At 48.0% G+C, this 16,089-nt stretch overlaps 1 protein-coding gene across 1 annotated transcript in view; it reads right to left on the reverse strand.

Moving 5' to 3' along the window:
- The window catches only part of malt3 (MALT paracaspase 3), a 133,083-nt gene extending 127,181 nt beyond the window's left edge, over positions 1 to 5,902 (reverse strand). Inside the window, exon 1 of the mRNA XM_078200178.1 lies at positions 5,632 to 5,902. Coding sequence (XP_078056304.1) covers positions 5,632 to 5,668 — 37 coding nt within the window. The 5' untranslated portion in view covers positions 5,669 to 5,902. The remainder of the gene's footprint in view (positions 1 to 5,631) is intronic.
- Between the last annotated feature and the right edge of the window lie 10,187 nt (positions 5,903 to 16,089).

Raw genomic sequence — 16,089 nt, forward strand, 5'->3', positions numbered from 1 at the left:
TCCAACACTGCAAACAACACCTCTTTATTTATTATCTTCAAACTCAAAAGGTTTTGAACAAATCTCCAATAGATTGCATCTTTGAACCCAGAACTAAATTATCCCTTTCTGGTGCCTCGACAGATCAAAACTGTCATCCAAGTTACAGGGTTAAGATGGGTATAGAGGGATATGAGCCAAATGTGGGCAACTGGGACTAGCTTAGTGGTATAAACTGGGCGGCATGAACAAGATGGGCCGAAGGGCCTGTTTCCATGCTGTAAACCTCTATGACTATCCTTCCATTGCCCCCTCATCTTCCCAGACAGGTATATTAATGTTATCTTTCCCGAATAATTTCTCGACAGGTAGATTAAGCAGCTGTTCCACCCTTAGGGCGGCATGGTAGCACAGTGGTTAGCACTGCTGCTTCACAGCTCCAGGGACCTGGGTTCGATTCCCGGCTTGGGAGTTTGTGTGGAGTTTGCACGTTCTCCTCGTGTCTGTGTGGGTTTCCTCCGGGTGCTCCGGTTTCCTCCCACAGTCCAAAGATAGAACATAGAAAAAATACAGCACAAACAGGCCCTTCGGCCCACAAGTTGCGCCGGTCATGTCCCTACCTACTAGGCCTACCTATAACCCTCTATCCTATTCAGTCCCATGTACTCATCCAGAAGTCTCTTAAAAGACCCTATCGAGTTTGCCTCCACCACCACTGACAGCAGCCGATTCCACTCACCCACCACCCTCCAAGTGAAAAACTTACCCCTGACATCTCCTCTGTACCTACTCCCCAGCACCTTAAACCTGTGTCCTCTCGTAGCAGCCATTTTAGCCCTGGGAAAAAGCCTCCGAGAATCCACCCGATCTATCCTCTCAACATCTTGTACACCTCTATCAGGTCACCTCTCATCCTTCGTCTCTCCAAGGAGAAAAGACCGAGCTCCCTCAGCCTATCCTCATAAGGCATGCCACCCAATCCAGGCAACATCCTTGTAAATCTTCTCTGCACCCTTTCAATCATTTCCACATCCCTCCTGTAATGAGGCGACCAGAACTGAGCACAATACTCCAAGTAGGGTCTGACGAGGGTCTTATAAAGCTGCATCATTATCTCCCGACTCCTAAACTCAATCCCTCGATTGATGAAGGCCAGCACACCATACGCCTTCTTAACCACCTCCTCCACCTGCGAGGCCAATTTAAGAGTCCTATGGACCCGGACCCCAAGGTCCTTCTGATCCTCTACACTGCCAAGAGTCTTACCCTTGATATTATACTCCTTCATCCCATTTGACCTGCCAAAATGGATCACTACACATTTATCCGGGCTGAAGTCCATCTGCCACTTCTCCGCCCAGTCTTGCATCCTATCTATGTCACGCTGCAGCTTCTGACATCCCTCCAACCTATCCACAACACCACCAACCTTCGTGTTGTCGACAAACTTACCAACCCATCCCTCCACTTCCTCATCCAGGTCATTTATGAAAATGACAAACAGCAAGCATCCCAAAACAGATCCCTGGGGCATTCCACTGGTGACCGACCTCCATTCAGAAAAAGACCCATCTACAACCACTCTCTGCCTTCTGCAGACAAGCCAGTTCTCAATCCACAAGGCAACAGCCCCTTGGATCCCATGCCCTCTCACTTTCTTGAAAAGTCTTGCCCTCTTTTTAGGTCAAACCAAATAAACAAACTCAGATTAAGTCAGGACAAAGTAAAAGGGGCAGCTCCCCAAAAGGAGGGGGGAACAGCCCGAACAGAAATCAAAGTACAAAGGAAACTTAAAAACATCAAATTATGGGACCTTATCGAACGTCTTGCTGAAGTCCATGTAAACCACATCTACCGCTTTTCCTTCGTCAATGTGTTTAGTCACATTTTCAAAGAACTCCACCAGGCTCGTAAGGCACGATTTGCCTTTGACAAAGCTATGCTGACTACTTTTGAGCATACTAAACTTCTCTAAATGTTCATAAATCCTGTCCCTCAGGATCTTCTCCATCAACTTACCAACCACTGAGGTTAGACTCACCGGTCGGTAATTTCCTGGGCTATCCCTATTCCCTTTCTTAAATATAGGAAGCACATACGCAATCCTCCAATCCTCCGGAACTTCTCCCGTCTCCATCGACGACGCAAAGATCATTGCCAGAGGCTCTGCAATCTCTTCCCTCGCCTCCCACAGTAACCTGGGGTACATCCCATCCGGTCCCAGCGACTTATCTACCTTGATGCTATTCAAAATTTCCAACACATCCTCTTTCTTAATATCCACATACTCAATCTTTTCAGTCCGCCTCAATCCTGTAGTACAACCACCCAGGTCTTTTTCCACGTGAATACCGAGGTAAAATATTCATTAAGCACCTCTGCTATTTCTTCCGGTTCTGTACAGACTTTCTCACCTTTTATAGGTCCTATTCCTTCACATCTCATCCTTTTACTCTTCACATATTTATAGAACGCCTTAGGGTTCTCCTTAATCTTACCTGCCAAGGCCTTCTCGTGACCCCTTCTGGCTCTCCTAATTTCTTTCTTAAGTCCATTCCTACAAGCCGTATACTCATCTAGATCCCTATCATCGCCTAGCTCTCTGAACCTTTTGTACGCTTTCCTTTTCTTTCTCACTAGGTTCAGCGCAGCTTTCATGCACCATGATCCCCGTAACCTACCAACACCTTCCTGTCTCATCGGAACATTGTCATGCAGAACTCCAGACAAACATTCCTTGAAAATCTGCCACCTTACTTCAGTACTTTTCCTCGAGAATGCCTCCTTCCAATTTATGCCTCTAATCTCCTGCCTGATGACTTCATATTTCTCCGTACGCCAGATAAACACTTTCCTAGCTTGCCTGATCCTATCTCTTTCCAATGCTAGCGTAAAGGAGATAGAGTTATGATCACTATCCCCAAGATGCTCCCCCACTGAGAGATCCGACACCTGTCCGGGCTCATTAGCCAGTACCAGATCGAGTACAGCCTCTCCTCTTGTAGGCTTATCCACATGCCGTGTCAGGAAACCCTCCTGTACACACCTAACAAACTCCTCCCCATCCAAACTCCTTACCCTAGGGATATTCCAATCGATGTTTGGGAAATTAAAGTCTCCCATCACGACAACCCTGTTATTACTACATCTCTCCAGGATCTGTTTCCCTATCTGCTCCTCAACATCCCTGTTACTATTGGGCGGCCTGTAGAAAACACCCAGCAAAGTTATCGACCCCTTCCCGCTCCAAACTTCCACCCACAGAGACTCCGTAGACAATCCCTCCACGGCTTCCACCTTCTCTACAGCTGTGACACAGATGTGCAGGTTAGGTTGATTGGCCATGCTAAAAACAATTGCCCTTAGTGTCCTGAGATGCGTAGGTTAGAGGATTAGTGGGTAAAATATGTAGGGATATGGGGGTAGGGCCTGGGTGGGATTGTGGTCGGTGCAGACTCGATGGGCCGAATGGCCTCTTTCTGTACTGTAGGGATTCTATTCTATGATCTATTGTTTTGAGCCAGTTCAAAACTATTGCTGTTCCAATATGACTCCATGCCGCCCTTCATGCCTGTAGCTCACCAGCCTCACTTAGTGCTCACACCTGTCTGGATGTGCCACCCTCCCACAGGACTCCTGCGCCGTCCACCTCTTCCTACCCTCTGGGTCACTGAGGAGTGACCACCTTTGGGGGCGTGCGTTCAGCCTCACATACACCTGGCGTGACTCCAGCTTCCCCTCAATCTCAGAAACCCGGGATAAGCAACTGGGAGGTGCTCCCGGAACACGTGGTTACACAGGGGGCATCCTGAAATTCCCAAATAGCACAGGAATTCCTGGCCAGGACTCTCAGACCCACCATGTTGTTTAAAAATCTAACTGCAGCGATACCCTCACTCCTGTACCAGGATCGAGGACCCCCTCGACCAGAATTTAGCATCTCTGGATCCCTACAGTGCAGGAGGAGGCCATTCAGCCCATCGGGTCTGCACTAACTCTCCGACAAGAGCATCCCACCCAGCCCTATTCCCCAAATCCCACATATTTATCCCCCTAATCTACACATCTTAGCACACATTAGGACAAATTAGCATGGCCAATTCACCTAACCTGCACTCTTTGAAGTGTGGGAGGAAATGGTGGCACAGTGGTTAGCACTGCTGCCTCACAGCACCAGGGACCCAGGTTCGATTCCCAGCCTCGGGTCACTGGCCGTGTGGAGTTTCCACATCTCCCTGCACCTGCGTGGGTTTTCTCCAGGTGCTCCGGTTTCCTCCCACACTTTAAAGCTGTGTGGGTTAGGTGGATTGGCCATGCCAAATTGCCCCTTAGTGTCAGGAGGACTAGGTAGGGGAAATGCATGGAGTTATGGGGATAGGGCCTAGTTGGGATTGTGATTGGTGCAGACATGATGGGCCAAATGGCCTCCTTCTGCACTGTAGGGATTCTATGAAACCGCAGCACCCGGAGGAAACCCACGCAGACATGGGGAGAGCGTGCAAACTCCACACAGTCACCCAAGCCGGGAATCAAACCCGGGTCCCTGGCGCTGTGAGGCAGCAGTGCTAACCTGCTGCCATCAGACTTTTGAATGGACCTACCTCGCACTAAGTTGACCTTTCTCTACACCCTAGCAATGACTGTAACATGTGGAGATGCTGGCGTTGGACCGGGGTAGGCACAGTAAGTGGTCTCGCAACACCAGGTTGACTTTAACCTGCTGTTGAGAGACTACTTACTATGACTAACATTACATTCTGCACTCTCTCCTTTCATAGAAATCATAGAAATCATAGAAACCCTACAGTGCAGAAGGAGGCCATTCGGCCCATCGAGTCTGCACCGACCACAATCCCACCCAGGCCCTACCCCCACATATTTACCTGCTAATCCCACTAACCTACGCATCTCAGGACTCTAAGGGGCAATTTTTTTTTAACCTGGCCAATCAACCTAACCCGCACATCTTTGGACTGTGGGAGGAAACCGGAGCACCCGGAGGAAACCCACGCAGACACGAGGAGAATGTGCAAACTCCACACAGACAGTGACCCGAGCCGGGAATCGAACCCGGGACCCTGGAGTTGTGAAGCAGCAGTGCTAACCACTGTGCTACCGTGCCGCCTGTGAACGGTATGCTTTGTCTGTATAGTGCGCAGGAAACAATACTTATCAATTATCCCAATACATATGACAATAATAAATCAAATCAAAATCGAAACCACTGTGCCACCCTTACTCCTCTCCAAGGATTGTGTTCCCCTTTTTCCTGTACCAGAATGATATTCTATTCAATCTGGACCCTAAAAGGTTGGTGTTCCCAATTAGTTAGTTTTAATATTACTCCTTGAATCTGGTCATCCTGCTGTTACCCTTGAAATTGATTCTAAAATGGAGCAAATCGTTGCCTAAACTCCTCACTGACACAGAGGACAGGATATAGCAGATTCAATGGCTGGTAAACATTTCGCTCCCTTGGTGGGAAAGGCTTGGGCTAGAGCATGTTTGGAACAAGTTTCTTTCCCCTCCTCCTCCCTTTGGGAAAAGCTTTCCCACTCCAGTTTCTCCTGCTTGTTTGCAGAGATTTCTGTCCATTTCATGCCCCCTCCGCGCAGCTGACCGAGTGTCACTTTCCAGAGTGTTGCCACTCACCTGGGGAGGCGGGGGTCGCTCTGGGCACCGTCGGCATCGGGAGGGTTGCCCCCTTCCCCCCCCCAGAAAGGAGGGTACGAACTTCTGCCAACTTCTCTACAAACTCCAGCCGCTGCACCGACCAGCCAGCACCGCAATCATCCAATTTACTGCGGAGCAGCAGGAAAATCCCCGGAAGTTAAATGATGAGACAGAGAAAAAAACTTTCTTAATGGAAAGTTCCGCAACACATTTTTCACATCTCCTCTAGGTCCTAACGCCTCCTCAGCACAGCGAACACATTTCTCCCCCCACTGAACAATTACACCATTCATATACACTTGTCAATTTATCAAAGAAAAACCCATCCCTAGTGAGAATGCAACTGTATTTCAAGCCTTTATTCAGACAGTTAACAATGTGAATTTGTAATATCACAGTGGGTAAGTTAATTATATACAAACCTCAAACTTCAACACCCCTGGCTTCCAGTTATTGGCTCAATAATTAAACCCTGGGCTGTGTTGTACTGTGGCTGCAGTTGATTTTCACCAGAATTTAACTTGAACACAGCAAGAAACACTTTTGTTTTTGTGGGTTTCCTCCAGCAGTCTAAAGATGTGCAGGTCAGGTTGACTGGCCATGCTAAAATTGCCCCTCAGTGTCAGGGGGATTAGCAGAGCAAAAATGGGGTTACGGGGATAGGGCCTGGGTGGGATTGTGGTCGGTGCAGACTCGATGGGCCGAATGGCTTCTTTCTGCACTGTAGGGATTCTCTGATTTAGTAAAATGGCCCTGTTGATTGGTTTCTGTTGCTATTATTAGTTGTATGTATTAAAACAAACCACAGGGCAGCACAGTGGTCAGCACTGCTGCCTCACAGCACCAGGGACTCGAGTTTAATTCCCGGCTTTTAAAGTTTATTTATTAGTGTCACAAGTAGGCTTACATTAACACTGCAATGAAGTTACTGTGAAAATCCCCAAGTCGCCACACTCTAGTGCCTCTTTGGGTACACTGAGGGAGAATTTAGCACGGCCAATTCACCTAACCAACATGTCTTTCAGACTGTGGGAGGAAACCAGAGCACCTGGAGGAAACCCACGCAGACACGCAAGCTCCGCACAGACAGTGACTCAAGCCAGGAATCGAACCCGGGTCCCTGGCACTGTGAGGCAGCAGTGCTAACCACTGTGCCACCGTGCTGCCAGTAAGTCAAGGCTGACATCATTTAATCATAACCTTCTTGTCCCATGAGAATGCCATCTGCACTCCGGCTTCACCTGCTTTACATTTGCTGACGAACATTTATGTTTGTGGACCAATGATCAGGGTAAAGGACCCTGTGGACCACCTATCTGTCCCACTCTACCCGCTTTCACCTCACCACTGCAAACTAAACCAATCAGAATGATCACACTGGTGCATTCTCCATGGCAACACCTCTACCAATCAAACCCCACTTGCCAACCAATCTGCACTCTCTTACCATGAAGTATAAATTGTTGTTCCATTTATATTTGGTATTCTTGTGAATTGTCCTGATGAGTACAGGATGAAAAGCTTCAACGTGTCTCTTTCTTCAGTGACATTCATCAGAATCAATGGGAAATTATGGAAACAATAAATATTCCACTGTTTTTTCACTGTTCAATGTGATATGTTTATGCTGCATTTTTGATGTTAAATTATAAAAAAAATCATAGAAACCCTACAGTACAGAAAGAGGCCGTTCGGCCCATCGAGACTGCACCGACCACAATCCCATCCAGGCCCTACCCCCATATCCCTACATATTTTACCCACTAATCCTTCTAACCTACACATCTCAGGACACGAAGGGGCAATTTTAACATAGCCAATCAACCTAACCCGCACACCTTTGGACTGTGGAAGGAAACCGGAGGAAACCCACGCAGACATGAGGAGAATGTGCAAACTCCACACAGACAGTGACCCAAGCCGGGAATCGAACCCAGATCCCTGGAGCTGTGAAGCAGCAGTGCTAATCACTGTGCTACCATGCCACCCCGTCATGGCAGAAACAGAAGTGTAGACATTTTCAGATTGTAAACAAGAGAACACATTTATTTAATAATAATCAATAATCTTCTGAGAAACCAATCTTACATCAATATTATTTTAAAAATTCATCCATGGGATATGGGCGTCGCTGGCTGGGCCAGCATTTATTGCCCATCCCTAATTGCTCTTGAACTGAGTGGCTTACTAGGCCATTTCAGAGGGCAGTTAAGAGCCCAACCTCACTGCTGTGGGTCTGTAAATACTTTATAAAAACATAGAGGCCATTTGGCCTATCACATCTATGTTGGCTTTATGAGGAGCGACTAATTAGCTCCACCCCAACCATTCTTTTCCCAAGTCTAGGCCTCATTTGTCGTTGAAACTTACTTGCGGTAACGTGGCCCCTTTAAGGGGAGGGGGGGGTCAAACCTTTGAGGGTCATGTGATCGGGCTGGACCTTATGGAGAGTCTGCATGGGAAGCCGAGCCAATCCGGCGCCTCTCCTGGGACAGGGAGGAACCTCAGTTGGAGGAGAAGGGAGTAGGCCTGTGAATAAATCCTGTCAGACTCTTATCTTCTATATATATTATAATAATAAATCGTTCATTGTTGAAACCACAATGCGTCACCTTCAACTATTCCACACTACTATTCACCTTCAATCTGCCTTTTAAGTCAAATCGTAACCACTTGCTGCATGTGTAAACGAAATTCACCTCATTAGGAAAAAATCCTACAGTGCAGGAAGAGACCATTTGACTCATCGAGTCTGCACCGACCACAATCCCACCCAGGCCTTATCCCCATAACCCCATGCATTTACCCTAGCTAGTCCTCCTGACACTAAGGGTCAATTTGGCACGGCCAATCCAGCGTATTCTTGGAGTGTGGGAGGAAACCGGAGCACCCGGAGGAAACCCACGCAGACACGGGGAGAACATGCAGACTCCACACAGACAGTGACCCAAGCCGGGGATCGAACCTGTGTCCCTGGCGCTGTGAGGCAGCAGTGCTAACCACTGTGTCACCGTGTCGCCCTGTCAGAGTTTGGAGTTCAATAGTTTGAAAATGCCTTAAGAAGGGAGTGGATTCAGTGTCACCCATGAACTTGAAGACTTTGAATGAGAAAGGACGGTGTTGGTGGCCACAAAGGACATGAGCTGACATCAGTAGATCTCCCTGCGAGCTTTGTGGGATACTCGCTTCCCTAGTGAGTGAGTGGGAGCTCGAAAGATAGGCAGCAGGAGTTTAAACCCCACGCTCACATCCTGGATCGCTGGTTATGTAGATCCAGAGCGCAGGCCTCGATTTGTTGTGAGCCAAGGATGTAGCCTATTCTGTTTTAATGAAGCAGCGTTTAAAGTTTATTTATTCGTCACAAGTAGACTTACATTAACACGGCAATGAAGTTACTGTGAAAATCCCCTGGTCGCCACACTCCGGCGCCTGTTCGGGTACACTGAAGGAGAATTTAGCACGGCCAATGCATCTAACCAGCATGTCTTTCGGACTGTGGGAGGAAACCGGAGCATCCGGAGGAAACCCATGCAGATACGGGGAGAACGTGCGAACTCCAGAAGAATACCAAATACAAAGCGAACAATAATTTATACTCTATGGTAAGACAGTGACCTGAGGCCCAGAACTGAACCCGAATCGAGCCCGGGTCCCTGGCGCTGTGAGGCAGCAGTGCTAACCACCGTGCCGCCCAAAATATACTTCTCTTTGGTATTCCTGACCACTTATCAGTTGGAGAAATATCAGCGATGGGAATGTGGAGGTACCACATACCAGGTACATGGTACCTACTCTTGCAACTCGGCCAACATTGTCTACCTGATACGCTGCAGGAAAGGATGTCCCGAGGCATGGTACATTGGGGAAACCATGCAGACGCTACGACAACAGATGAGTGAACACCGCTCGACAATCACCAGGCAAGACTGTTCTCTTCCTGTTGGGGAACACTTCAGCGGTCACGGGCATTCAGTCTTGGATTTTCAGGTAAGCGTCCTCCAAGGCGGCCTTCACGACACACGACAGCGCAGAGTCGCTGAGCAGCAACTGATAGCCAAGTTCCGCACACATGAGGACGGCCTAAACCGGGATGTTGGATTTATGTCACATTATCAGTAACCCCCACAGCTTGCCTCCTGGGCTTGCAGAATCTCACTAGCTGTTCTGTCTGGAGACAATACACATCTCTTTAACCTGTGTTTAATGCTCCCTCCACCCACATTGTCTGTACCTTTGAGGCCTGGCTGGCTGTAGAGATTTGCATTCTAATTAGTATTCTGTAACTTGATTTTGTGTCTCTGTGCCCTGTTTGAGAGCACATTTCCACTCCATCTGACGAAGGAGCAGCGCTCCGAAAGCTTATGGTATTTGCTACCAAATAAACCTGTTGGACTTTAACCTGGTGTTGTGAGACTTCTTACAATGTGGAGGTGGGCAGATTGGGTGGTTAGAGGCAGGAGATTCTGCAATGAAGCCTCCAAGAATATAGCCAGTTTTCAGCTCTACACAGCAAACACGTTTTGCTCCCTGATGTAGGCAGCGATTGTCCACATTTTTGTGAGGTGGACCTTTGGCAAACTTGGTCTCCCGAACAGCAGTTCAACTCTGGGGAAATTCCCTTCGCACTGGCTTCATTTCTCGGTTTATAAAACAAAACCATCTTGTTTCCCACGTCTTAACACCAATCTGTATAACCTCACCTTTCTCAGTATCGAATGTTGTTTGCTGTTAGCTTTCACCCATTCCTCACCGTTGAGTCACAAAGGCTGTGGGGTCAGGGGTCAGGTCCTAAGGCAGAGATTCGGGTATATTAGGTGATTTGACATTTCCAGTGCGGTACTGAATGAGTGCTGCACTGTCAGAGCTGCTGCCTTTCAGACGATATGACAAACAGGGCGGCACGGTGGCGCAGTGGTTAGCACTGCTGCCTCACAGCGCCAGGGAGCCAGGTTCGATTCCTGGCTTGGGTCACTGTCTCTGCAGAGTTTGCACATTCTCCCCATGTTTCCTCCGGGTGCTCCGGTTTCCTCCCACAGTCTGAAAGACGTGCTGGTTAGGTGCCATGCTAAATTCTTCCTCAGTGTACATAAACAGGCGCTGGAGTTGTGGCGACAAGGGGATTTTCACAGCAACTTCATTGCAGAATTAATGTACAAAGAACAAAGAACAGTACAGCACAGGAACAGGCCCTTCAGCCCTCCAAGCATGTGCCGATCATGATACCTGCCTAAACTAAAACCGTTTGCACTTACAGAGTCCGGATCCTTCCATTCCCATCCTATTCATGTATTTGTCTAGTTGCCCCTTGATGCGCGATTAAATCACTCGGGAGGCTGGATGGTACCTGGGAAATAAAGGCTTTTATTACTAACAAGAATGGAGCATACTATATACAATACAATCCCAGACTAAAGGGTCACCAGGCAGTGCAGTGACCTTTATACTCCTCCAGGTAGGCGGAGCCAACTGGAGTGTACCACAGAACAATACCAACAGGTAGAACACCCCCAACCCTAACCCCAACAGTGACAACAGTAACATATCTACAAGTACCCATAGTGCTAACCATCCATGGCTCAGCACTCACAGTGGTAACCAACTATGGTTCACCACACCCCTTAAATGCTGCTATCGTACCTGCTCCCACCACCTCCCCAGGCAGTGCGTTCCAAACATTCACCACCCTCTGTGTATAAAACTTGCCTCACACATCTCCTCTAAACTTTTCCCCACGCACCTTAAACCTATGTCCCCTAGTACTTGACTTTTCTACCCTAGAAAAAGGGCATCTGACTGTCCACTCTGTCCATGCCACTCATAACCTTGTAAACCTCTATCAGGTCACCCCTCAACCTCCGTCATTCCAGTGAGAACAAACCGAGTTTATCCAACCTCTCCCCATAGCTAATACCCTCCAGACCAGGCAACATCCTGGTAAACCTCTTCTGTACCCTCTCCAAAGCCTACTTGTGACACTAACAAATACATTTTAAAACTTAAAAAACAGCATTCCTGCTCTAGGATACTGTCCTGTTTATTTCACTTACTTTCTGTGTCATAATTTAGCTGCTTGCCTGAGATGTAACATTTGGCTAGACTTCGAACAATAAGGAGTTCATCTTTCTGCATCAGCATCAGAGTAGCGTACCTACCTCTGAACCAGAAGCTCCAGATTCAAATCGCATCCCAGGAATTGATGGCCAAGGAAGATGCATCCATAATGTGGCCACACAGGTTGTGTGTGTCACCTTTTAAACCCTTCCAACACCCGCCAATGGCAGGCGGTACGAGTGGGAGAGTTTCCTGCTCAGCTGTGTGTCAACTCTCCCATCCAACCAGCCCACCCAGAGCTCCAGTTTACAACACGCATCTCAAAGTGCAACTCAGGCACCCGGGTTTATTTTATTATTCGTTCATGGGACATGGGCATCATTGCCTGGCCAGCATTTATTGTAAGAAGTCTCACAACACCAGGTTAAAGTCCAACAGGTTTATTTGGTAGCAAAAGCCACTAGCTTTTGGAGCGTGCTGCTCCTTCGTCAGGTAAGTGGGAGTTCTGTTCACAAACAGGGCATATAAAGACACAAACTCAATTATTGTCCATTTATTGCCCATCCCTAGTTGCCCAACGGCAGTGGAGAGTCAACCACATTACTGTGCAATTTAGCATGGCCAATTCGTCTAACCTGCACATCTTTGCACCATCTTTGGACAACTTTTACAGATGCACCACAGAAAACATTCTTTCTGGTTATATCACAGCTTGGTATGGCTCCTGCTCTGCCCAAGACCGCAAGGAACTACAAAAGGTCGTGAATGAAGCCCAATCCATCACACAAACCAGCCTCCCACCCATTGACTCTGTCTACACTTCCCGCTGCCTTGGCAAAACAGCCAGCATAATCAAGGATCCCACGCACCTCAGACATTCTCTCTTCCACCTTCTTCCATCGGGAAAAAGATACAAAAGTCTGAGGTCACGTACCGACCGACTCAAGAACAGCTTCTTCCCTGCTGCTGTCAGACTTTTGAACGGACTTACCTTGCATTAGGTTGATCTTTCTCTACACCCCAGCTATGACTGTAACACTACACTCTCCACCCTATCCTTTCCTTCTCTATGAATGGTATGCTTTGTTCTGTATAGCATGCAAGAAACAATACTTTTCACTGTATACTAATATATGTGACAATAATAAATCAAATCAAATCAAATCAAAAATCAAATCGTGCCATTAGTGGGTGTGGGGAGGTGTTTCGCTGTTGTGCTGAGCATTTAGTGAAAAGCCCATTTTCGCATATACTTCAGAGCGAGTCGGCAGTCTGGAGCTCAGTTTGTGGGTGAGCGTGCACATGTCTACGTGTTGGAGTTCATTCAATGTAGTTGGAGTGATTTTGGATTTGGATTGAAGGCTCGGAGCCTGGACAGTTTGAGTAAATTATCTCCATGTTACTGAGTCACTTGCTGGAGTGCCAACTGCAGTGTGGCAGTGAGGAAGATTGAAGATTGAAGATTGACAAAGAGAATTTGGTGCAGTAATACCAGAAACATATACCAGAAACTTGAGAAAAGTCTTCTTCACCCAGTGAGTGGTTGGGGTCTGGAATACGCTGCCTGGAAGTGTGGGGGAGGCAGGTTCAATCGAGACATTCAGGGTGGCATTAAGTTTAAGTTTATTTATCAGTGTCACAAGTCGGCTTACATTAACACTGCAATGAAGTTACTGCGAAAATCCCCTCGTTGCCACACTCCGGCACCTGTTCGGGGACGCTGAGGGAGAATTTAGCATGGCCAATGCACCCTAACCAGCATGTCCTTCGGACTGCGGGAGGAAACCGGAGCACCCGGAGGAAACCCACGCAGACACGGGGAGAACGTGCAGACTTCATACAGACAGTGACTCAAACCGGGAATCGAACCCGGGTCCCTGGTGCTGTGAGGCAGCAGTGCTAACCACTGTGCCACCGTGCCGCCCCGAGATGACTATTTGAATAGAAACAATATGCAGGGGTAACGGGGAAAAGTCGGGAGAATGGCTAATAAATAAACTTTATCGCAGTGGGTAGCACACCTGAGTCACGAGGTGACTTTGTTTCGGGAAATAAAAAGACTTTGTCCGCCTGGGTTTGGTCACACAAAGGGAGACTGAGAGACGGAGATGATGGGGTCCGCATGGTTTCGACCACTGTGCCACTGTGCCGTCCTTCAGATCGGGAGCAAAATTGGTTTCACTCCCCCCCTCCACCCCACCTCAGCTAATGATTTTCTTTATAGGAGTTTTCTTTGACTCTGTGTGGATTGGACGTAATCCTTGCGAGAGGGCTGTTTTCTGATTGTCTGCATTAACCCTACCCCGACTGTCCAACCTCTGGACTGACTCAGGTGTAGGAGGCGTAAACTGCAAGAGTTGCTTACCCTGATGTCTAACCAATCAACAAGTGACTGACCTCTTGGGCAGCCACTGATTTACAAATCTTGGAGATTCGTGGCTGACAATTAACATGTTCTGGGGAAGTTGGCCAGTAGGTGAGTGGAATCCTTCTTGGGGCGGCACGGTAGCACAGTGGTTAGCACTGCTGCCTCACAGCGCCAGGGACCTGGGCTCGATTCCCGGGCTTGGGTCACTGTCTGTGTGGAGTCTGCACATTCTCCTCGTGTCTGCGTGGGTTTCCTCCGGGTGCTCCTGTTTCCTCCCACAGTCCAAAGATGTGTGGATTAGGCGGATTGGCCATGCTGAATTGCCCCTTAGTGTCAGGGGGATTAGCTAGGGTAAATGTATAGAGATATGGGGAGAGGGCCTGGGTGGGATTGTGGTCAGTACAGACTTGATGGGCCCAATAGCCTCCTTCTGCACTGTAGGGATTCTATGGGACTCTATGATTTTGAGCACAGGCCTTTGTGCTCTCTTGGGGTGCAGGAAGAACACCATTTGTTAGCAACAGTCTTTAGGAGTCAACAAAAGTTCAAAATTCTGGAGCCCAAACTTCATTAACAATTAATCTCCAAAGCAGAATAGTTATAATCAGCTTCTGTAAGTTTGAACAAAGCCCTATTCATCATTACTGCAGTGATCTAGGAGGCTTTAACCTGATGGTCTGTCACACTGTGACCTACTGAGCCACTTCCAGACAACCTGTTGAGTGCTGACACCTCACAAACAGTAACTGGTCTTTCAACATTTCCGTCACAATTCTCTTTAATGTCTTTCCAAAACATTAAATACGAGAGATGGACTGATGGCAGATTTCCAAATTTTAGGCAGTTATAAATAGCCCCGTATCTCTGAGGAACATCAATTTACTATACTGATTATTCTAGATTATTCTGAAGTCGACCTGTGGAATGATCTGTAAGAATCATTGGATATTTTTACACAGTGGTTGCAGCGTATACACAGAGACTGCAATGTATACACAGTGGCTGCAGTGTATACTCAGTGGCTGCAGCATATACACAGTGGCTGCAGCATATACACAGTGCTTGCAGCGTATACTCAGTGGTTGCAGTGTATACACAGTGGCTGCAATGTGTACACAGCGGCTGCAGCATATACACAGTGGTTGTGGCATATACACAGTGGCTGCAGCATATACACAGTGGTTGCAGTGTATACACAGTGGTTGCAGCGTTTACACAGTGGCTGCAGTGTGTACACAGTGGCTGCAGCATATACACAGTGGCTGCAGCATATACACAGTGGTTGCAGTGTTTACACAGTGTTGCAGCGTTTACACAGTGGCTGCAGTGCATACACAGTGGCTGCAGTGTATACACCGGCTGCAGTGTATACACAGTGCTTGCAACGTATACACAGTGGCTGAAGCATATACACAGTGGTTGCAGCGTATACACAGTGGCTGCAGCATATACACAGTGTTTCAGGATATACACAGTGGCAGCAGCGTATATGCAGTGGCTGCAGTGTTTACACGGTGGCTGCAGCATATACACAGTGGCTGCAGCGTATACACACTGGCTGCAGCGTATACACAGTGACTGCAGCGTATACACAGTGGCTGCAGCGTACACACACTGGCTGCAGCGTATACACAGTGACTGCAGTGTATGCACAGTGGTTGCAGCATATGCAGAGTGGTTGCAGCGTATACACAGTGGCTGCAGTGCATACACAGTGGCTGCAGTGTATACACTGGCTGCAGCATATACACAGTGGCTGCAGCGTACACACAGTGGCTGCAGCGTATACACAGCGGCTGCAGTGTATACACAGTGCATGCAATGTATATACAGTGGCTGCAGCATATACACAGCGGTTGCAGCGTATACACAGTGGCTGCAGTGTATACTCAGTGGCTGCAGTGTATACACAGTGGTTGCAGCGTATACACAGTGGTTGCAGCATATACACAGTGGCTGCAGTGTACACACAGTGGCTGCAGCGTATACATAGCGGCAGCAGCGTATACACAGTGGTT

The sequence above is a fragment of the Mustelus asterias genome, chromosome 29, assembly GCF_964213995.1.
Source record: "Mustelus asterias chromosome 29, sMusAst1.hap1.1, whole genome shotgun sequence".
Classification (NCBI taxonomy): domain Eukaryota; kingdom Metazoa; phylum Chordata; class Chondrichthyes; order Carcharhiniformes; family Triakidae; genus Mustelus; species Mustelus asterias.